This window comes from Podarcis melisellensis, assembly GCF_964234715.1.
Source record: "Podarcis melisellensis genome assembly, chromosome: 6".
NCBI lineage: Eukaryota > Metazoa > Chordata > Lepidosauria > Squamata > Lacertidae > Podarcis > Podarcis melisellensis.
Window position 1 is genome coordinate 78,901,238 of NC_138538.1, and position 24,332 is coordinate 78,925,569.

The window sequence follows — 24,332 nt, forward strand, 5'->3', positions numbered from 1 at the left end:
GTAGAAAAACAATAATCTATCCTAGCATTTTAAAATGTGACAAGTGAATTAGGGAAAAGGTCAAAGAGCAACAAGGTACCAAACCATCTCCTCTTGCCCAATCATGTCTGTTGCCTCTGGTATAAAAACAACACTGCAGTAGTCCCCTGACTTTTTACCAAGGTGGTGGTGGTAGGGATATTGGAAAAAGCTGCATTCCTTTTTGTTACATGAGGACAGGATGCCAAGCAAATGCTTTATGGAGAAGCATGCCACCTTGTGGTTGAAATTGTTGAAAGATTAGTGAGATAGAATTGTCTAATATTTGTTTAGCAAAGGATGTTTACTGTTACACAGGAACAATATTTATGTACAACTACATCTGCTCATATGCCAATCTGTTTACCAACTACTGTAATTAAAGAAAAGCATACTTGAACAGGTAATACATGCAGGAAGCAATGCATAACTTCAGTTACTTGAGGCTTTAATAAGGCTATCCTATGGCTGGTGTTTGCAGTACTGCTAGATGAATGAGTAGTCTCTGCCATCTTGCACGTAACTCATAGGAGTAGAGGCCAGAATTTAAAAAGGAGGCCACATCCTTGTCCTTGATCAAACCATTATAATGTTGAGACTAAGGAAAAGAATTGCTGCTCCTCCTTTCTATAATCAAAACCTAGCAGTCCCCAAGGTTATGCTGATACTTTGGGGGTTAGAATCAGTCTGTGGATGAGGTGAGCAAATGTATTTTACAACTTTGTTCAGCAAGTAGTATTTTACAATCTTATTTGAAAGCCCTTATTGGACAGCATCTACAAACTCATTTCTATATAGAACAGTGTGAATGGTTCTGAAAAAAACTATTTTAAAAGCACAGAGAGAGAGAGAGCATTACACCTAGCATTAACTTAAGCAGCTAATTTAGTTCTCAACTAAACTTGTACTATAAAGATACTGATAACGGTAGTGTTGCATAATATAGTACACAAACTTCTGCAAAACCACCTTTCAATACAAAAAATGCATCTTAAACATTACTTTTTCTGTTCACAGACAGAAAACTGTCTTCTGACTTCTGTTCTACTAACTACTGTTGTAAGCAGTTGGGTTGAGGAAGGTACATGTTTATTTCTCAATCAAAATAATTAGGTAGGAGCATCTTATTCTAGCCCACCTCAACACAAAAAGATGGCACCTGATCCAAATATTTAGTAGCCAGTCCAATCTGTTGAGTTATTAAATCCAGCAACTAGCAGAATTCTGCTCACTGGACTCCTCCAGTTTGCAAAGTAGTACCAAGAACAAGTATTTTTGAAAGCATTTGCTAATTCTCCATCTCTTCATTTTCATATTCAGCATCAATCAGCACTCCAGATCCGTCATGGCTGAGTGTGACTTTGCCAGTTATGAGATTGCTTAGTGTTTCAACTGTTCCACAAAGTTTATTCACTTTAGGAAAAGAAAGAATGTTTGCAAGAGGTATGTAGACAGAGTTTCCATTAATAAATGGCTGCAAACTTTTATTGTTGGCTTCTGTTAAAGGCAGATGCTTGAAATACTTCAGACTATGGTGAGATGGTTGGAATTTAGGTTCTGTTTCAGAGTCATAACAGGGTTTTTTATATTCAGTTTTTACGTGGTCCCAGAGTCTCCGTGCAATTATTTGTGCTGTCCAAATAACTTCATTGACCACTGCAGTCTGCAAATACTTTTCATCTTTAAGGCTTGGATATTCAGCTTTGAAAAGCTTTGATATGGAAAACAAAGATGTGGCTTATTTATTGTTAGCACATTCTAACTGTTCAAAGCATTTCACATACTCAGCATTTTATGTTACAGTATATTAAACTAGGCATAGCTCTACTGGACCTTTTCTAACATGTTTACAATACACAAAATAAAGCTGAAAACCGCCTGTCCTTACTTGTTTGACGAATGCAAACATAATTCTCCTGCTGATTTTTAAGATAGACCATAGCCTACAACTGTGTGGCCTTCTGACCATAAAACGGTTGTACATGCTCCTCAGTTCAATTTTCAATAACATCTATCTGTGTGCTTCTTAAAAAACAAAAAAAACCTCAGAAGCAAGCCCTGTAGTATGCGGTGTGAGTAAGCCTCCCTGCAAAATTAGGTAGAATTTGGGCAAACTAGCAAGAGCCCTATCACAATACAGTCCCTTGCACGTCTGCTGAAATGTAAGTTGCACTGAATTTAATGGAACTTGCTCCTAAGTAAGTATGAATAGGCTTGCAACCTTAAAGTAACAAATCCTTAGTTTGAGTTAGCTTTTCTTCCATAAGTTACCCACTTACTGGAAATAAAACAAAAACAATTTTAAATTAATTTTGAGCAATATGGTTGATACTCCTACACTGCCTTATTCCCATCTTAAAAGTACAATCCAAGTTCAGAGTGGCCCACCGAACAAAGTGTTAGGCTTGGACCTGGGTTTAAATCTAGCTGATACTAGTGGGAATTATAGGTTAAAAAAAGGCAAAAAGGTGGGAATTACTTCATAGGGTCTAAAGCTTTAATTAAGTTATTAAAAACAAGTGTGCTTCTACAGTTCAATATCCAATAATATTACTAAACACTGAAACTGGGAAGAAAACATTCTAAGTAACATTTTCCTCCCGGGATAAATGATTTGATGTTTGATAATATTTTAGGGCTAATTAACAATTATTCTCATTCTTTTTGTCATTTTAAATGCCCAGTTGCCTCTCCATGCCAGGTGTTCATCAATCATAACACATTTGTTTTGAAAGTCAGAATCAAAAGAACTTCTTTCCTAGTATGTATTGTGACACTGACCGCTGATCAGTCACAAGGTTCACTGGATATCAATTCAGCACAAACTCAATACATAGACTTCTATTTCAGTTATCGTGTTATGTTTTACTATGTAACCACTTTATACTGAATTTGTTCCTCCTTACAGAAGCAAAAGATCCACTTACGGTTTTATAAACGTGTTCCTTGCATTTCTCAAACTGTGTAGGTCCATCATTCTGGTATTTTCTCACAAACACACCTATTTGTGTACAAGTTCCAACATCTTTTTCAGGAGGTGGGGCTCCTAATCCAGTAAACTCCACTGTATAGTCATAGCGAGCTGCAACATCTTGGGCCCTAAATTTATGACAAAACAACAAATTGTGCAAGTAACTTTGAAAGACCAATCCTAACAGCTCTATCTTACTTATCAAACATGTGTTATAGTGAGTACTGCCAAATCTCCCATCACGAGTACAAGCCATTCTTGCGAGAGAGGCAGTTCTTCCTTCCTATTAACAATGCCTGTGTGGATAAGTAGATGTAGAGAGATGGCAGCAGTGACAGGAGATTGTAGCTGTTAGGAACAAAGACACCTCCTCACCAGCTCAACAGACAAGGCCAGTGAGACAAAAACAACTCCTGTTCTGTCCAACCCTGAATTTGAAAACAACACATGATTGTTGCCAACAAACTTTTGTTCTGTCAATTAGAAATATACCCAGCCTTCACTGACTTCCAGGAGCCTGTTCTGTTCTTTAGACTATGAAATAGACAGCAAAGAGCATAAAGCTTCACCCTCATTATAATAGTAATGCGAGAGTTCTCAAACTGGATCATGAATATTCTTAATAATTCTTAAGCATTATTAAGATATGTGTTTGTGTGAAGGTTTAGTGGAGCTGGTACCCCACTGAAGGATGGGGGGAGAAGAGGAAATTTGGAGCGATGGTAGAGTGGAGCAAATATTATGCAGGAATTTTGAGACAATCCCTATATTAGAGGATATTCCTTCTTTGAGACCAATCCCACTTCACCTAAAAAATCTCCGTATCTTTACAATGGTGCTCATGTCTTTAAAAAAAATATGGAATCCCCACAACGAAGAAAATACATAGATCAGAAATGGTTGTCAATTTCTTGTCTCACCTACATTCTACATATTGTGAGATTATTGGGGTGGAAAAAGCTACGCCTAGACAACCAATGGTTGTCCTTCACTTTAATTACTGTTATTTCCAAAATGATTAACATATAAGGTAGGCTATGGCAGTCACCACAGTATATTCAAAATCATAAAAGCTTTTGAAGGGTATAGCAAGGTTTTATTTTATTCCCCCATAGCCTACACTAAAATATACACCACTGTTTTTGTTTTACTTTTTGGAAGCATATAAAACATGGAATGAACTTACCAGTTCTTAAATTGTGCACGATTCCATTCAAATTTATGATCTGGGTGTCTGAATAATGTTACAGTTGGAAGCAAACAATTAAATTCTGAGTTTGGTGTTGTTATTATGACCATGGCTGGAGACATAAAACCAAATACCACTTCTGGGAATTTGTCCAGCTCTTCTGCCTCCAGGTGTTCTATTCTGAAGATAGAAGGTTACAAGGATCTTCTTACCAAGCAGATTAACTGTGTACACTACATACTTGAATGAAGTAGCAAAGTTGCACAATTACAGTAAGTCTGATATAAGAAAGGATATATTCTCAAGATAACTTTGTTTTTCTATCTAAAAGTATGACACTATTTTATACTTGATCCAACTAGCCTAGTATTATATATATTTCAGCTATGCAGTTCTCCCTGGTCTCTAACCAAGACCTATCTCAGTCCTTACCTAGTTCTACATCTTATTAAAAACTGACAAATCATCAGGTCAGGATGACAATCCACCCAAGAGTTCTTAATCACCATCTATATTTTGTTGTTGTTTAGCCGTTTAGTCATGTCCGACTTTTCATGACCCCATGGACCAGAGCACGCCAGGCACCCATCTTAAGGAATGTAAAGTATGTAAAACCATTTTTAAAGGGATCCAGATGGGATCTAGGATTTCACAGGCCAGTTAGTATAACATTTGTTTTGGGAAAATTGAGGGACAGCATTATTAAAGGCAGAATTACAAAACATACGGAAGAATAAGTCTTTCTGAAGCAGAACCAGACCTGTTTCATCAATCTAATTTAGAGTATAAACAAACATATAGATAGAGGCAATACAACTGACAGTGTACTTAAGACTTTCAAAGAGGTTTTGATAATGTTTCTGTTAAAGACAGGGAGTAGGAATAAAGAGAAAGCTCTTCCAATGGAAGGATGTGGAGTACCAAAGAATCCGTATTGGGGCCTATGCTTTCTAACTTGTTCATAAATTATCTGTAGCTAGTAGTAAGCAGTGAGGTGATTATATCAATTGTACCAAAAGGAGTTCAAAAAGGACCTCCCCAAACGATGGCAGTGAATTTAAGCAAGTGTACGTAAATGGATGCCCATTGAGGCAAAAATAAATAAATCCTCGTTTCACATATATGTTAATCCGGCAGTTAAGTCTGAACTGCCAGTGACTGTACAAGAACTAGACCTTTGGGTCACTGTGAATAGCTTGAAGATGTTGACCTAGCATGCAGTACATATGAAAAAGGTGGATTTTATGTTAAGAATCATTACAAAAGGGATTGAAAATAATACCGCCAATATCAATCCTACTGCCAATATCATAGTGCTGTTGGACAAAATCTATGGCGCATCCACACTTGGAATACTGTGTACAGTTCTGTTTGCCTCTCCTCAAAAAGGATATTGTAGAGTCAGGAAAAGTTCAAAAAAGGGGCAACCAAAATGACACCAAAGTTGGAAGATTCGTAAGCCCTAGTTCACACTATCAGGATGAATGACGTTTCTCAGGTACAGAAATCATTTCCAGTTTATTTAAGTAAACAGAAGTTTTTCTAGTATATTCTTTGTATGTGCAGAAACTGAAGCTGGAACATGCTAGAAAGAATTCTAGCTGCTCAGCACTTTTCATTTCTGCTAAGAAGCAAGGTGAATATTGTTTTGACTACATCTCCCTTCAAGGTAACTGGGAACATGTATCAGCTACCCAGTGAGCAGTTACACTTTACTTTTGATTCTCTATCTGCCTGGATTCTTACTTCCTCACTCTCAGTGCATTCTTGTATAGTGTTAGATTTTATATGCTGAACTGATTTTTATGCCCAAGATGCACCTTGTCAAGGCTTTGACAAAGAACCACATGATTTATGCCTTAGTAAATTATTCCTAGCGCTCTTCTGCGTCCAGTGTTTTTTCTTGGAATGCACGCTATGGCAAGAGGTCTGCAACTCTGCTAATTAATCATCAAGCCAGAGGTCCCCCAGAACTTGAGGGGCTCTAATCCCAAAACACACAGCATATAGTTATTGTGGAATCCACTTCCACAATATTTTGTAATGGCTCCCAACTTGGATGGCTTTAAAAAAGGATTCGACAAATTCACTCAGGATAAGGCTATCAATGACTGTGATATACCTTTACTGCTGGAAGGCAGGACGCCTTTGAACAGCAGCTACTGAGAATCACAAGTGGGGAAGAATTCTGCTGCACTCCGGTCCTGCTTGCAGACTTCCCAGAGTGATCTGGGGAAACTGAAAACAAGATGCTGGAGCAGATGGGCCTTTAGTTTGATCCTGCAGGAGTATTATGTTATTATCCTGCAGAGCTCTTAGCCTTTCTCCAGAAATTAAGCCTACTCTAGCATTATGTTACGGATCCTAGGTCTTCCCATCCACACTTCCATTGAGCTATGGGTTCTCCACCTCACCAAACCCTTGGATATTCCATGAATATTTCTATGCCCTTTGTTTCAAAGTATTGCTACACCACACAACAGTCTCAACCATCCCAACTGTATTAATTTGTATTGTCCTAAGTTTAAGAAGTTAAAAGATGGCACACTCCTTTATTTTTGAGAAGTTGCTTGGAACTAGGGAAGAGGAAAGTGTGTTATATATGGTAGAAAATGTATTTAAATTGACATGCTTTTCAAACCAAAACCTGAAAAACATTGCCAAATAAAGTATTTCAGTAGAATACTCACACTTCAATGCATGTTATCATATCAAAGCCCAGCATACAAGGGTCTCTGTGAGCAACTGAACCCTGATAGAGGATAACTGTCAGACGTCTTTCACTTGGCTGGAGATAGTCACCAGGAAGGGGAGATAGTGTATGCCTACAAGCAAACAAGTTGTACAGTATAGAAGACCTCAAGAGACATTTACTTTTACCCATACTACCCCCCACTTCATCTAACTACTGGTGCACCAGGAAGTTCCAATTGACTCTAGCTGAAATGGAAGGCAAGTCAGTACAATATAATACTGGATTTGCTGGAGCTCTACAGTCTGCACAGGAAACGCATTTTAATGCCCTTACTTGACACCATAAGAAACAACTGTGCACAATTAGAAGTAATTCTCAGTGCAAGTTTGATGTTTCAATTTTATTCTTTTTCATCATTTAATATAGTAAAAATGTCTATGCATTTTACATAAAAAAATTAAACAATAACATTAACAAATTATTTAAAAACTAGATAAAAATGGGAAGACGGCAAAACACAACTGAAGATAAACTCTAGAAGATATTTTTCTTGGGTATAATTCCCACAAACTGAGTATCTTACTTTCAACAAAAATAGTACAATTTTTGTGTGTGACTGTCCCAACAACATTTAAGGCTTTTTACAAAGGAAAATAACTTAAGAAATTGAAAATGGAGAAGAGTGCAGTTTGCTGACGCCGAGCAAAGCTTATCAGGAGCTAACTACTCTTTCAGATGTATTAGAGAACTGCTAATAATAATATTGGAGTGGTCCAACCAGAAACATACATTGTTCCAAATGTAAAATACTATGGCATAGGATATGACACATAATAATATTCATCCTCAGATTAGTTTTCAGTATTTTTTCTCAGTTGACATTGCTTTTCTTTCCACTGCTAGATTGAAGCGATTTAGGTATATTCTGTGTACTCTACCTAGTCTGGTACTAGCAACGAAACCACAATATTAAATATTCATTTGTTAACTATTAATATTAATCAAATGAAATATTTTCAAACCTAAAAGGTGCTAACGACTCTGAAAAATACTAATTATGAAGCCATGTGAAGAAGAGCAAACCATGGTGATCACACAGTTTCCTAACTCCAGGGAAACAGTGTTATTGTCACTGTTTGCACTGTAACACATGCTTTCTTAATTAGGCTGATCGCGGTGGGAACAGATAAAGCTAGCTGCACAGTGCTCCACGAGACTCAACCATCACCTGATTATCAGAGCTAGTGAATCCCAGTGCACCGCCAGGCCAAATGAGAAGGCCCAGTGTGGCCCATGAGCTAGATTCCTCACCATTGCTGTAGCCAACCCCCAATCTCGTGTTAGGAACTGAATGGCTGATTTTGAGATATATATATATTCTGAAATTTCCAAGCCACAGCAAACAGCTTTTGCAAAAGAAATTAAAGGATATTTTTTCTCCTTACATATTCTCCTTCATCACATCTTCACTAATATCTAGCCCAACAAGCACTTCAATGCAGCTGCAGAATTTCAGCATCCAGAGTAGCCTGCATTCAGCACATCCCAAATCTGCCACCTGTCAATTAGAATTAAATACATAACTAGTTTTAGTCCATAACTAAAACTGATACAACTTTAAAGTCATTAGTAGCTTAGGAATCAAAACCGCTCCTTAATTCTGAATTTGTTTGCACTTAGGGTGACATACAGAGGGTTAGTCATACTCAAAACAGACAACTTAGTTGGGTATCACCCTTAGTTTGCCAAAGGGCAGGGAAGATGTGAGATCTGACTCCACTGGGGTGGGGGGTGGGGAATCCAAGGACCCAATTAATGCAAGATAAACTCTGTGGTTAGCATTAAGGCAAAGTTTTCTGTTAACTCCAAACTAGGCAACCATGACTTAAAAGTCTGTTAACCAACCTTAAACCATGTTTCCTGATTTGGACTTAACAGTGAAATTTGGCTTAACAGAAGCTCTTTGTACCAAGCATACAACAGAAGGAAAGGAGATTGTGTGTGCGTGTGAAAAATTCTATCTGGGCAGCAAAGAAGCACTTTTCCTCCCCTCCTGTCCTGGTTGGCACAAGAACAGGTTCTGTGACTACAGTGTTAGCTATACAGCTCCACTCTACAAGCCCTCATGCTCCTAGTCAGGGTTTGGAATTGGTCTCCAAGTGGCTGAGACACTTTAAAATAATGCAGCAAATTTGAGACAAGAGACAAGTAATACAAAGCACCCCCTTATGATCACCCCATTTACGTTTTCCTTATTTGTACTATTTCCGCATGGAAGTGCCTGTCTAGCTCAATTATGTTTAAGTGTGTCACATCACAGCAAGACTAAGGCCAACAATTCTGAAGCAGTTAGCGATACTATAAAGAACATATTTTGCTAAGAAACATATACAAACCTTTTTAGGTTTATGTTTACTCACTAACTGTTTAACAAACAGGTAGCGTTGTTTGTATAGTGGTGGCATAAATTTAATTGTCCTTGTCAGTTCATCCTTTTGCATTTTTGCATCCATAGCCAAGGCTAAAAACAAAAGATAGGAATGTTTTAGAAATACTATATAACAATTATTTTGCAGCTTGGAAATTCCTGAGCATTCTTGGCTCTTGCTTTCCTTTCAGTCTGAAATCTAACACAAAAATTGTCACCATTTTGGCAGGTAGCATTTTGGTATCCCATGTGTTTATTTCCTTCACATCTTTTCTCCATGAAATTGGTTGGCAAAACTTGATACAAACATCAAGATTAGTTTCTAGCTTCTGATATAAAATATGTTATTAATGCATACAATAAAGCCTTTTGTTTATTGGTTATTGTTAATAATGCAAAAGAGGCTACTACCAGTGCTTCTTTTTCAAGAAAAATAGGTGCTGGAATTCACCATGAAGTTGTTACAATAAGTCACTGGGTGACTCGAGGTAGCTCTGAACAGATGCTGGTTTTGCAACAGGAACTTTCACCACCCACAGAGGTGCTAAAAACTACAACAAGCTATCTATCAAGCTGGTTTGGGGGTCACCCTTGGTTCTGGTGCAGGTCAAATAAATGGCCCCCCAAGTTCTCTTAAGATTCAGACAGATGGCTAGAGCAACTTGGAAGAGCCCTTACACAAACACGCATGCATTCATGCAATGGTAGAGGTCTTGCTGAAAACCCTAAATCCCACCACCGCTACACGTCAGACAGATCGAAGAAAAGGAAATACAAATTGGCCCCACCTGTAGCTTGACCAATCACAGCTAGGAGCTAGGTGGAGTCATAGATCTTTTAAAAAGTAGACTTGCACACATAGGTCAGGTTCCCTTGAAATGTTTGTTTTGGGCTTCTCAGAAGTACATAAAGGCAGTAAGTAGGCAGGGGCTGGAGCCAGCCCGCAATGGCACCCCCCTCCCCACAAGAGGTGCCAGAACTGTGCTCCGGAGCACTCCAGCTGAGAAAAAGCACCGGTTACTACCATCATTTCCCATTGCATAATTGTTTAACACTTGAAAAGGCCGATTGCTCTTTCTTAAGCACATGCACTTGGAAGTAAGCCATACTGTAATCTATATGCATTGCCTCTGAGTAAATATGTTTTAAGATTAAGGTATAAATGTTAATTTGTTCTTTATTAATAGCCATAATTTTAAATAAATCCAGCATGCAGCACATAATACCACATTTTAGTACTGTTCAGGCATTGCACCTGCTGTGAACAGACGGTTGGCAAGTCTAATTAGTATGAACTACAAAATTATTAAAAAATGTTTTGACGTTACTGGCAACGCTGCTTTTTCAATGATTTTATGAGGTTGTCTCATCAAAATGTTCCAGAAGCTTCTTGACAAAATACTAAATAAGGGGAAATATATTTTTCTTTTTCCTGTGCTGAGGCTGTCTCTGACTGGCAAATGTCTAGCTTTCAAGACAACTGAAATAATTGTGCTAAACGCTGTCTCTAAACACACTGTGAGACAGAAGAAATGTTAAGTGAGCAGGCTCACATTACACACTGTACCCAGCCCCGAAATTGGGCACTATTTCTCCTGTCAGTCTGCTCCATAACACCCCCAAGTTTAATAGATAGGATTCTGCTCTGAATGCTTTATTATTTGCACAGCACTATTCCCTGCTTTTTTTTAAAAAAAAATACTTGTTTCTCTTCTACTTTTTTAAAATTTACGGTGCAGTCGGGAGGCATTCTGCAGCAGCTATTTAGCTATAAGAAAGATCCTTCTGGCACTATACTAAAGGCTAATGAATTTAAGCTCAATTCTATGAACACATATTTGGGAGTATGCCCCACCAAACTCAACAGGACTTGCTTCCGATTAGATAGGATCGTGCTATAATTTTGAAGCCTAGGTTTCTCTGGACTACAGTTCACTCCCACATACATGAAATCTCTAGACGTTCTGTGTGGCGAGGGCCAATGTTTTTATTTGTCACTACATTATGTATGTCTGCTTTTTTATATTGTAAACTGCCCTGTGATGGACGGTGGAAGAGAAATTTAATAAGATAAATAAATAAATAAATAAATCCATGTAGACAATACTGTACTGAACAAGGTGGATCAATTGTCTGTCTCAGTATAAGGCAGCTTCCTATGGTTGGAACAAGCAGCAGGGGAAAACCAACACCTTCATGTCCTACATCCAACGAAGCGGGTTCTAGTTCACAAAAACATATGCCATTCGCACAGCATTAGAAAAAAGAATGAACCTTGAAGCACCACAATAAAGGTCCCTAGATTTAGGCTGCAATCTCCCTATTTGGGAGCAAGTAAACTCAACGCAGGTATCCCCGCGACGGGGTGAGCTCCTGTTGCTCGGTCCCTGCTCCTGCCAACCTAGCAGTTCGAAAGCACGTCAAAGTGCAAGTAAATAAATAGGTATCACTCTGGCAGAAAGGTAAACGGCGTTTCCATGCGCTGCTCCGGTTCGCCACAAGCGGCTTAGTCATGCTGGCCACATGAGCCGGAAGCTGTATGCTGGCTCCCTCCGCCAATAAAGCGAGATGAGTGCCACAACTCCAGAGTTGTCCATGAGTGGACCTTTACCTTTTAACTCAATGAGACCTATTTTTGAGTCAATATGCCTAGGGTTGTACCATAGATCTACTGCCCAATTTTGCTGCTCTTAAATAAATGTAAGCCTAGCACACCACCTAATTTTTATATTCTATATTTTAATAATAATAAACCTGCCTAGATTCTCTTTGTTCTCATTTTCCACCTACCAAGGAACCTGTGCATTTCACTTATTAGTGAAGAGACTTGGAACAGCTAGATTTTACATTTTCAATTTATAAGTACCAATTATAGTTTCAAATATGGGGCTACTGAATGCACCTTCACAGAAGCTTTAAGCGCATTCTGAAACCTGCACAGCACCTAATAGTCTCCTTTGAATGACTGCTACCTCCACCCACATCCAGAATTAAAACGACCCAGGAATCTTTGGATGGAGGGCAGTATACAAATGTAACAAATAATAATAACAACAATAACAATCAGCTAGGCTCCCCTGGTCCTGTTTACCTTCCAATCCAGCCTGAAGAAGAGTCCTACCGATCTATAAAACAAAAACAAATAAACCTTGCAAAGTATTTTGCAAAGTTTTACTTAACCTAATAAAAGGCTTGCTGCAAACTGAGTGGATTTTTCTTATTATTACAAACCCACACGACCACCTCTTGGCTTTTACAAGGCTATTTGTAACAGACTACCAACACTTGACATTTTAGGCAAAGGGACAAGGGGCGCCTCTACTTTCGAAAACTCGAAGGCCGCAGCCTGCTTCTCGTCTCCTGATAATTTCTACTTTAAAGAAAGGCAACGTGTGTGTTTTGTGGGAAGAAGCGGTGTTTTCACTCCTCTTCCTTCCCAAAGGGCATTTTCCGAGCAGCGAAACGGAACTGGCTCGTCCAGAGGCCTTTCACCGTTCACCCCAGCTGGCCCGGGTGTATATCGAAACGGTGCGGCCCACTCTGAGGTGAAGCGCTTAAGTCCCGCTCTTCGTACTCTCGGAGCCGTATCTGAAGCGCCACTGCTGCCGCCGCCCTAACGTATGCGCAGCCTCAACCCAACCGCCCACTTCCGCCAGCGCCCGCCGCTCTGATTGGCCGCCCGAGCCCGGGAAGGCCCTTCCGTCACTTCCGCAGCGGCCGCCATCTTGTTGGCGGTTGGCGGAGCTCGGCTCGGCAGCGTTCTCCCCGAGAGGCTTCCGCTCGCCTCTTCGCCGCTGCGGCCTTTGCTCGGCCGACCGCTGTTTCGGTGTGAGCGGGAGTCGCCCCTCTCCGGCGACGCCATGGCCAACAACTGCCCCGTCGTGGGCGCCGGGAACTGCCACCAACAGCAGCAGCAGCAGCAGTCGCCTCAGCAGCAGCCGGGAGGCCAACAGCAGCAGCAGCAGCCGCCTCTCCCGCTCCCGCAGGCCGGCGCCGTTTTGTCGCCTCCGCTGCCGCTTCAGAGCGCGGGGCCCAAGCCGGCGGCCTCGGGGAAGCAGGGCAACGTGCTGCCCCTGTGGGGGAACGAGAAGACCATGAACCTGAACCCCATGATCCTCACCAACATCCTCTCCTCGCCCTACTTCAAGGTGCAGCTTTACGAGCTCAAGACCTACCACGAGGTGGTCGACGAAATCTACTTCAAGGTGAGCCGGGAACCCGGGAAGGAACTAGGTCCTTTCGGAGGAAGCCGGCGAGATTCTTGTTTTCAAATCCTTTGGTTCGCTCATCACCGCGTGGCCGAGCAGATCTCATCTGGCCTGGGCCCAAAAAACATAAGGCTCTTCGCAGCTGTCTCTTCCACAATCCATTCCCATACTATTTTTAATAATAATGAATATTTTATTCCAGTCTCGCCATCAAAATGGGAGATGCTAACCTATTTCTTCCCACGATCGTCAGAGAGAAGGCAATGTAGTTGTAATGTGGCTACTTTTTTCTTTGGGAAATGGCTATGCAATTCTTTGTCTCAATCCAAACTCCAGATCTCGATCTCTCTCTATCTCTCTTCCAACCCCCCAATATCTTACCAGTCAGACTTGTATGTTGGTTGAATTTAGAAACTTATTGCCAGCGCTGCGTGTGTGTTAAAACTGGCCATTGCACTGGGCAGCATGTTCACGTCCTTTCCTAGCCAAAGATCTAAAACAGGCGGTTGAGGAATTCAGCAGGAGGTAACCAGCAGCTGCATACTCTGTTACGTTGGCTTTATTCCAACATAACACTGTCCTGCTAATTTTAATGCTAATAGGTTAAAATTTTAGGCCTACTAGTTGATTTTGACTGTCTTAAAGTGGAATTCTAATACGCTGTGTATTCCAGATACTGTGAGTAAAAGCTGTTTAGTTTGATCTGTGTGACCCTGCTTTCAGTCATTCTTATGGCTGCTAACAGTCTTTTATTGATTAAATCGGGGTTCTGTAACCTGGAAGATTATGACTGTCATTTATTTTGTATGAAACAGTTTAAGCTTTGAAACGTTACTGTTCAGGTGTGAGCCTGAATTGCGGAGCTAAAACACAATGATGGGAATCCTGTGGCCTTTCAGGTGTTTTTGGAGTCGAAAAACATACGGAGAGCCACAACTTCCCCATCCTTCACCCAGAACCTAGCCCACCACTTAGATATCCTAAAGTGGAGTGATATCATTTGGGACCAACCAGATTGTCACAAAAGGGGGCGGGGGGGAACAGTTAAAAAATGGGGCTAATGATGTAGCCATTTATTATTCTCCAACCACACCCCTTTTGTGTATCATAACTGATTAACAGTTCTGAAGAACTCAAAAGTGCCACATGTTTATGACATTTTGGGTAGTCTCAATAAAAGTACTATCCAACTAGATCTTGGTGGGGGGTTTTCTTACAGATATAGCTACCGTTGCCTTTTTATATTCACTTATTTTTCTGTACTTTGTGGTCCTTTTCAAATAACTTTGGTATGGGACTTGAGGGAATACAGGAGGAAGGGCTTGAACTCTCCATAGGTTACATTGTTGCTACTGAATCACTTAGTGTACTTTGTTATAGAATAATTTGATATGCTCAAGACTTTTAGGGGGGATCACAACCAGAAATCAAGTGGGCTGTTAGATTGGGCTATTGAATTGAAATTAATTGAGCTCATAAATAAGTGTGTTTATGTTCCAAGTTTTTCTCCATTTCTGTTCTCTTAATCCATATCTTCATAACATCAAATATAGGGAAATCAGATCTATCTGCATTTTCCAGGAGGCATTACGACCTTCGGTTAATTGCATTGACTTTTTCTCTTGCTGATCATTCATTGGTTATAGTGTGGCATAGTGTGACTCTTTTTACCACTTAATTTAAAAGCAACAAAACCTCATTCTTTTTAACTAGCAAATGATTTATTTCTAGAGCTTGTAGGGTCCATCTACGTTTAAATTGCCTCACTTTCAAAAAATGCTACCTTAAGCGAAATATTGACTACTGATTCTTTATTTTCTATACCACTTAATATACAGTGGTACCTTGGTTGACAAACTTAATCTGTTCCGGAAGTCTGTCCTTAAACCAAAACCGTTCTTAAACTGAGGTGTGCTTTCCCTAACGAGGCCTCCCGCCACCGTGCCCTTCCAAAGATTACCAAAATGTAAGATATACTTGCCAGAAATGTCAGTTATATCTGATATGCTGGTTACCTCGGTTGGTAAGAGCGTGGTGCTGAAAACACCAAAGTCAAGGATTTGATCCTCATATGGGTGCATATTCCTGCATCACATGGGGTTGGACTAGATGATCCAAGGGGATCCTTCCAACTCTGTGATTCTATTATTTTATTTTACAATTTCTATTATTTGATTAAGAATTGCTTTCCTCATTTTTTCCTTCCTTTATTTTTTTTCATACTGCCTCTTTTACCCCCAAAGTTAACTTAAAGCAACATTTTCAAATAACATGTTTCATTCATGCTTAAATTAAAACATAGGAAACATGGGGAAAGCTATTAAGTTTCTGTAATTTGTCAGTCAAAATTGTCTTACATATGTAAATCATGTATATTGGAAATACTTCAAATAAATAAGAACAAGTTGAAATAGTTTTCATATGAAGTGTAGAGCAATCACGTTTACTCAAATGTATGCTCTTTATTACACTGAGATTTACAAGCTTCTTAGGATGGATAGAATTGCAGCCTTGGAGATGGTTTCAATGTAATGTGAAACCATGCTGTACTGGGAACAAACAGTGGTGAGCTTTAGAATCATACTCTCTGTCCTCTCCAAGCTTTTAATTATTTTTCAGTTAAATATGTGCACAGAGCAAAATGGCACCTGTAACACTGAAGTGGGAGCCCTTCCCACTGTGAAGATAGCATAGAAAACCTGGACTAGATTGAGAAGAGCATGCACTGTACAAAAATTCCATGCCTGGAAATCGGTACAGAGATGGGGTGGTGAAGAGCCACAACATGTTCTCTTCCCATGTATCTTGGAGCAAATTATGCTATATTATGATGATGATTATTATTCATACCCCATCCATCTGGCTAGGTTTCCCCAGCCACTCTGGGTGGCTCCCCACAGAATATTAGAAACATGATAAAATATCAAACATTAAAAACTTCCCTAAACAGGGTTGCCTTCAGATGTACAGTCATACCTCGGGTTGAAGTAGCTTCAGGTTAAGTATTTTCGGGTTGTGCTCCGCTGTGACCCAGAAGTAACGGAGCGCGTTACTTCCAGGTTTTACCGCATGCGCAGACGCTCAAAATGACATCATGCGCGGAAGCGGCGAGACGCGCGGTCGCGTGTTGCATTCTACTCAGGATGCGAATGGGGCTCCGAAACAGTTCCCGTTTGCATCCAGAGGTACCACTGTATTCTAAAAGTCAGATAGTTGTTTATTTCCTGATGGAAGGGCGTTCCCAGGACGGGTGCCACTACCCAGAAGGCCCTCTGCCTGGTTCCTTGTAACCTCACTTCTCGCAGTGAGGGAACTGCCCCAGAAGGCCCTCAGAGGTGGACCTTAGTGTCTGGGCTGAACGATGGGGACGGAGATGCTCCTTCAGGTATACTGGGCCGAGGCCGTTTAAGGCTTTAAAAGTCAGCACCAACACTTTGAATTGTGCTCCGAAACGTACAGCTTGGGAAGAAGCTGTATTGTAATGCTTATAGGCTTTGATGGTCATGGTCCACACAAGAGTCAGTTCTTCAACAAATGAACTCAAAGTCCCTGTAGGTAATGGCAAGGGTCCATTAATGGCTGATGATTATTGTGTATATTGGCAGGAGCCCCTAATTTCTGACCTTTCTGAAGAATGGCTTGTTGTCTTTTACAAAGACTCTGAAAATAATCAGGTGTTTTTCAAGTTTGGTGCAATAGGAACAAGCTTCAGAATACCTCTGAAGTTCAAAATTACATCAGTGACAAAATATTCCTCCCCTTGTCATAGGCACACATGTAGTGTAGAGCCCAATTTTAGCTGGTTGCAAGACCAGCCAAAATTTGTGGACCCCTAGCAAACAGAACTACTTTCTCCATTCCTTGGCTTCTTGCCTAAGTCACCACTACTTTGCACAACCATACACTTGCCATTTATTATTCATGTTTAGAATTTATAAACCACTTAATATAGAATACCAAAGTGATGGACATAAGATAAACAAAATTAAATGCATAATAACTGAGCTAGTGTAATTTTCTTGAAATAGAAAATGAAAAGTAGGTAAGGTATTAATAATTGAATAGCTGAGCACTTTGTAGAGAAAGATAGAGGGCGTAAAGTAGAAAAGTGATAACCAGGTGACATCACTGCATGATTTGTCTGAAGAACAGACTATTGTCTCCTGGAACCTCTAGCCTATCAAAATTTACCAATCATCTCATAGGCCACAATAATAAATATTATTTGAAGTGCTATATTTGTATTCTGAAAATGTAAAAGCCATATTGACAGTCAAATCCTGCCTGTTTATTTAAAAGCAAGTCCAAATATTGACAGCTTATTCTCAAATAATTGTGTATATGATATGAGACATGACCTTAGTTTTAAATAGATATTTGCAAGTACACTTCTAGCTCATTTTGTATTGGACTTGGGGTTGAGGAATGATTTGTCCTTACTATTTGCTGAGGGTGGGGGCAATAGGAATGGGTGTGTCAATGACACACTGTGCTTAGTACAGTCTGAGTTAAAATGTAAATCTAAAATGATGATGGGTTGATTAATTGCTTTATTGTTTTCAGGTTACACATGTTGAGCCTTGGGAGAAAGGCAGCAGAAAAACAGCAGGCCAGACAGGGATGTGCGGAGGGGTAAGTAGAAGTACGTGCCTTCTGAAGTTTTTTATATGGTAGCTAATCATTTCTAAAATGCAACACTGAACTCAGCAGAAAATTTAGTGTTGTAAGCTCTAATCAAGTTAATTGATAGATTATGCCACTAAAGCCTTAACGGACTGGGCATTGTGGGCATATTTTTTTGAAGTTAGCGTGACTGATTTGGTACTTGTAATAGGGAATGAAAAAGAAAATGTTGGATTCTAAACAATGCAAGGCAAGTGCATATTATTGAATTGTTATATCATCAAATGTTCATAAATAGTTCAAAAATAATTCCCAAGTAAAGTTTTGAATTTCAAAAAATATTCTATATAAACCATGTTAAATCTGCTTAACTTGAAATTCTTTGGTTATTATTTTTTAAAAATTAAGATTCAGATCTCAATCAGCTTAGGCCATTGGGAAGTTTCCATGCATTCCTGGTTCGATAGTTGGAAGTGGAGACTAAATCCAGTCATACCTCCTCCAAAAATATTGTAGGCCTAATGTCTGGATGGGGCTCTTCAGCTTCAGGAAATATTAGCGCAGTCACCCACTGCTCAGCAACTTCTAAGTGAATCAGATGACCTTCCTTAAGTGTTGAGCTTACAAACTTGCAGAAAAAAACCCATTAATGTTATATGTACTGAAGTGAAAAGTATTTCTCTTCAGTGTCTTACTCTCTAGTGTTACATGAGTTGTATTTCTCTTCCTCCTAATCTCTAAAGGTGCGTGGTGTTGGAACTGGAGGTATAGTGTCTACAGCCTTTTGTCTCCTGTACAAGCTATTTACCCTGAAGCTTACCCGTAAGCAAGTGATGGGGTTGATAACTCATACGGACTCCCCCTTTATTAGGGCCCTTGGATTCATGTATATTAGGTAAGTAGCCATATACTTAACTGTCAGCTAACTTTGCTGCAAAAAATGTTATTAAATTTACACAGTCTCTTTGTACTTCAAGGTACACACAGCCTCCAACTGATTTATGGGACTGGTTTGAATCCTTTCTTGATGATGAGGAGGTATGTCAACAAGGGTAATAATTTACTTTCTTTTCTTTCTGAAATCTTAAGTAAAGTAACTTTGAGATGAACTTCTGTATGTTGGAAAACAGTTTTTAACCATATGAAAAGTAAAACCTTTCTCATCTTTAATGGTTTGCAAACTTGCAATGAACAGAGACTACAGGACATTCTTACACCCTTAAAATAAGTTGGAATTGAATATATCACCAGCCTAACTGCTTGGGGGGAAATGGAATGCATACTTAGAAAGATAAACTACAGTATGGGACAATATCTCTATCTTTTAACCAAGTATGAAACCTGAAAAATCAGGTGGGTGTTTGTTTGTTTGTTTACGTGAAAGTAAATGGACAATGACGAAGCAGAATTGAATGGGGCATCTGCGGTCCAATAGCATGTGAACACAGCTACAGTCTGTAGTTGCTTTCTAAAATTTTCAATTGATAGCACTGCCACTGAACTAGCAAATTGCTTTTAACCTCTTAACTTTCAAATAGTGATAATAAGGCCATACAGAAACTGCTGAAAGGGGTAATTTCCTCCAGTGCACATGTGCTATTTTTAGCGTGGATTCTCTTTTCAGCAGCATTTTTACCACACATCAATCTGCTTCTCAGATTTCAGCCTTTGTCCTAAGTATATTTTATGTTATAGGAACTATTGAATTTTGCATCTAGAAGTAGTCGTTGATGATTCATACTAATACCTTGCAGTGTAGTTTGCTAGTTACTGCCACAGTAAATGTTTAGATCCCATGCAAAAAAAGACCTTTAGGGATCCAGTACACAATTTTAATGTCTCGCTTAGACTACGCAGTGCTCTTTTTAAGGTTACATGACTATTTTATACTTGTAGTTTTTGCTCTAATGGCATATATTTTGACTTCCCTTAATCTAATAATACAGAATGGCATTCTTGGTTCCTGTTCATTAACTGCTTTATGATCACTTTGGCCTCTTTCATGTAACTAATTAAAACTGTAGTAACACAGAAGTATCATTTCTACATATTAACATTTTTCTCAGTTTGCCACTGTTGAAGATGTGAAAGCAGTTCAGCGTTGTGTCTCTGGATGTATCTAGCTAAATGTTGTTAGTGCTTTGACTTTTTCACTGATGCTCTTATTTTTGTATGTACCACTTCAGGTACTACATTTAAGCCAGTGTTTTATTTTCTTCTTTAGATCTCTGTGCAGCAGTTTTGTTTGGAAATACTGTATATCTGAACACTTAAATGTGTGTGAGTGCAAGCAATTTTACATTGAGATTTTCTCTTCCTGTTTTAGATAACAAATCTCACTTTCCTTGTGTGCTTGCACTATAGGTTTGGGCCTGACAATAGCTGACTAACATGTCCTGAGCTGTGAGAGGGCATAGCAAGAAGGCCTTCATGCGGTAATGACCCTTTTCCGAGACAATGGTCATCATGGATTATGCGTTTCCAATTATTTGTTCCTTTATTTATTTTTTTGCATAACTCTAAATTAGAAACCTCACTGCTTCATGGCAGTTGGTTTGCTATTGCTTCCGATTTAGGCAGGGTCCATTTTCTACTACAACTTTTTCTGGTTATTTTTAGACAGGAAATAGTCATCCTCAATTGTTCAGTTGTGACCACAATCCTCAAAAATGAGAATTAATGTCAAGCAAGTTACGATCTATTTTGTGGCATAACAGTAAAAGATGGTAGCATACAAGCCAGCTGTGTAAGCAAATGTTACACTAATCTGTTGAGACCTGAGCCCTTTACTATTTGGCTGCAGGATTGGTATGCACCTGCATGCATATGCATTAAGTCCAACTCCCCACTCTATAACATAGGGCCAAATGCAAAGGTACAAGAGTTGAAGTTCTTAGGCAACTTATTTACCAGCAGAAACAGCTAAGCCGTCATATTTGAAATTTGAAAGATGGCAATCAGTATAGTAGTATTTGTTCTAAAGGAAACTCTAGATGGTTTCTTACATTCAGAATTTGTGTTCTGTTTTGTGTTTGCTTTTTGAAGGACCTTGATGTGAAAGCAGGTGGCGGCTGTGTCATGACCATTGGAGAAATGCTGCGCTCTTTTCTAACTAAGCTGGAATGGTTTTCTACGTTATTTCCAAGGATTCCTGTACCAGTACAAAAGAACATTGATCAACAAATTAAAGCCAGGCCTAGAAAAATCAAGAAGGATGGCAAGGAGGGAGTAGAAGAAGTAGACAGGCATGCGGAACGTAGACGTTCAAGGTTATACATTAACTTTACAAAATAAGTTACTTAATTTAGATGTTCTCATCCTATAATTTCACGTAATCAAAACTTTTTTGTAGTTATGTTTGCAGTGTGGTCTTCTAAATGAGTAATAGCATTTATGTAGTACTTTAGATAGCTTCACATACATTATCTCAATAATCCTTACAATTCCTGTATAGGAATGGTGGTATTCCCATATAGCAGATGAGCTACGCTATGTTTTGTTTAACTTAGTGTATATGGCTAAAGTAAGAGTCTGCTGGCACAAGTGGGTGGGTTGATTATAGGCATGTATGGTTTTCCTTTTCCTTACCAGATAGATATGGTCCACGTGTGTTTTAAAATTATGAGGTGCAAATGTATACTTGGAACAAGGCATCATTTAATGTTTATTATCCAGAATATGCACTTTGGCTTGGCTGGAGCTAGCTTTCACCTAGGCCAATAGTATTTGCAAGAATCCTAGCAATCATCAAGTGCTAGGTAGTCTACCTGAAACTATCCAGTGATCTATCAACAGACCATGGTGTACAGTTTGCCTACTCTACTATACACTAACACTAGCTATAGAGCACTTTATTAATATTTATGCAGACCTCTAAAAAATATTGGATGATTTGGTACACTTGATAAGTACAGGGAAATAGAACGAGAAGGGTATACAAAGTACAATGTGAAAGTTTGCTGAAACTCTTGTTGGGAAAATTCAATTTCTTAAGCATTTCTTTTCATGTAGGTCTCCAAGAAGGTCCTTGAGCCCCAGGAGGTCACCTAGAAGATCAAGAAGCAGAAGTCGTCATCGTGAAGGCCGTGGGTCATCCAGCTTTGATAGAGAATTGGAACGGGAGAGGGAAAGACAAAGACTAGAGCGAGAAGCTAAGGAGAGGGAGAGGCGAAGATCTCGAAGTTCTGATCGGGCATTGGAGCGAAGACGAAGTAGAAGCCGAGAGAGGCACAGAAGTCGAAGTCGTGATCGAAAAGGAGACAGAAGAGACAGAGAGAGGGAGAGGGAGAAAGAAAACGAACGTAGTAGAAGGAAGGAGCGTGACTATGAGAAAGAGAGAGGTGTTGAAAGGGAAAGAGAGCGCTCTAGGGAGAGAGATCGTTCTAGAGAAAAATCAAAGGACAGAAAAAGCAAGAGTGAAATCGATGAGAGGAGACATAAAGATGAAAAAGATGAAAGGAAACATAGGGATGATAAAAGAGATTCCAAGAAAGAAAGGAAGCATAGCAGGAGCCGAAGTAGGGACCGGAAGCATAGGAGCAGAAGTGTGAGTAGGAATGCTGGCAAGCACAGTAGAAGCAGGAGTAAAGAGAAGTCTAGTAAACACAAAAGTGAAAGCAAAGAGAAATCAAATAAGCGAAGCAGAAGTGGAAGCAGAGGAAGAACTGATAGTGCTGAAAAGTCCCGAAAACGAGACCTTAGTCCCAGTAAAGAGCGATCACGAAAACGTAGCAAAAGCAAAGAAAGTTCCCATAAACACGATCACAGTGATAAGGACCACTCAGACAAACATGATCATCAGAGGAGCCAAAGTACAGAACGAGAGAATCAAGAAAAACAATCTAAAAACAAAGATGAGACTGTATGAATGTTCAGAAGTGGATCACATTGAATCCTATAAATGTTTTGAAATCTTGCTTATTTTTTCTTACAGTTGAAATTGTGCAGTAGTTGATAAGCACTCTTCTTCAACCTCCCTCTAGGCTGCAGATTGTCATTTCCTATTTTGAGTAGGGAAGTGCCTTTGTAATCCCGTTAAATGCGTTGACTATTTCCAGCCCATTTGTTTAGTTAAATTCATGATACGAATCTGTTTGTGCATTTTTTTTTATTGTTCAAATGTTTCCAAAATGTACAATCTGTACATACGTCCTGAAACTGTTCTAATCCTTTTGGCATGGTTTGCCATGTTGGTTAAATTTGTATACGGCAATAAAACTGCCACTAATTCTACTTTGTTTTATAGATGTGGAATTATGGTTTCTATCTTTGACTTAGCATGGCTGTGCTTTGCATAATAGTATGGCAGAAGCTCTTAAGGATGGATCTTGAACGTGTATTATATCTAAAATATTTATGTGCATTGAACATCCATGAAGGTTGCAGTTCTAGAACTTGTGTCCATTTGTACCTCTTGTCCTGGGAAAGCATTTAAAATACATTTTATTTGTGAAACTAAAGAAAGTGTTGCATTTAGAGTAGGCTTTTCAAGGAGGTAGCAATTTAAGGCAGGGGTTTAGGCTTTCCTAAGGTTTATGTTGTAGTCAGTGCTACCTCATAGGGACACTGTTAAGATTTATAAGCCTATCTACCATCTCTACATAGACTTTCTGGCTAGCTTTTATTGCTCATGTAAATATTATTTCACTATGATATCCCCAGGGTTTTCATTAAAACTGTTGTGCCACTGCCCTGCGCTTTATGAAACAACCATAGACTAACAAAGGTGAAAGTGGCAGAATCAGGGAGGAGACAGGAAGATGAAAAATAAGGTCAAGCAGCAAACTTCAATTTCAAGCTTCCAAATAATTTTTTATAAATGAAAAGTAAAGCATCTTCATAGTGTTTTTTTAAAATGCATAATGTGTCTTTCTTTTTTTTTTTTTACAAAGACTGTGGTCATTGCTTGAGATGAAGAATTTCTCTCATGCAACAGAAAAACTAGATAATTTTTTTCAAACACTGATTACTTGTGAGATAATGTCAAAATGCAGTATTGAAAGAGAAATCGTATCACAACAGTTCATTTCTGTTTGGTAGACTTGTTCTAGTGACCTGTATAAGAAATATAAAATCTCTGGAATAAAGACTGGATTAATTTATTTGTGGCTATCCCCACTTGTTCATTGCCAGCTGCAAAAAAATCATTTTGGGCTTATTACTCATAAACAGTAAAAACACCAGTTCGTTGTGTAACAAGC

The 24,332-nt window shown here is 39.2% G+C and overlaps 2 protein-coding genes across 7 annotated transcripts; one reads left to right on the forward strand and one right to left on the reverse strand.

Moving 5' to 3' along the window:
• Window positions 1–1,085: 1,085 nt before the first annotated feature.
• HENMT1 (HEN methyltransferase 1) lies at window positions 1,086–12,948 on the reverse strand. Of its 3 annotated transcripts, XM_081917475.1 has the most exons (8): window positions 12,393–12,948; window positions 11,414–11,523; window positions 9,270–9,394; window positions 8,319–8,431; window positions 6,869–7,003; window positions 4,176–4,358; window positions 2,946–3,117; window positions 1,086–1,729 (listed from the first exon to the last, which is right to left on the reverse strand). In XM_081917475.1, exons 3-8 carry the CDS (start codon window positions 9,384–9,386, stop codon window positions 1,307–1,309), a joined length of 1,143 nt encoding a protein of 380 aa, XP_081773601.1. In that variant the 5' UTR covers window positions 9,387–9,394; window positions 11,414–11,523; window positions 12,393–12,948; the 3' UTR covers window positions 1,086–1,306. The 3 variants fall into 3 exon arrangements, with proteins under 3 accessions (XP_081773601.1, XP_081773600.1, XP_081773602.1); XM_081917474.1 differs by lacking the exon at window positions 11,414–11,523 and having other exon boundaries at window positions 12,393–12,947; XM_081917476.1 differs by lacking the exons at window positions 11,414–11,523; window positions 12,393–12,948 and adding an exon at window positions 10,090–11,233.
• A 69-nt stretch (window positions 12,949–13,017) lies between these two features.
• Window positions 13,018–24,233, forward strand: PRPF38B (pre-mRNA processing factor 38B). 4 transcript variants are annotated; one of them, XM_081917468.1, is made up of 6 exons: window positions 13,018–13,506; window positions 18,073–18,141; window positions 18,876–19,027; window positions 19,110–19,170; window positions 21,178–21,401; window positions 22,144–24,233. In XM_081917468.1, exons 1-6 carry the CDS (start codon window positions 13,162–13,164, stop codon window positions 22,997–22,999), a joined length of 1,707 nt encoding a protein of 568 aa, XP_081773594.1. In that variant the 5' UTR covers window positions 13,018–13,161; the 3' UTR covers window positions 23,000–24,233. The 4 variants fall into 4 exon arrangements, with proteins under 4 accessions (XP_081773594.1, XP_081773595.1, XP_081773596.1 ...); XM_081917469.1 differs by lacking the exon at window positions 13,018–13,506 and having other exon boundaries at window positions 18,073–18,151; XM_081917470.1 differs by lacking the exons at window positions 13,018–13,506; window positions 18,073–18,141 and having other exon boundaries at window positions 19,011–19,027; window positions 19,110–19,184.
• The last annotated feature ends 99 nt before the right edge of the window (window positions 24,234–24,332 follow it).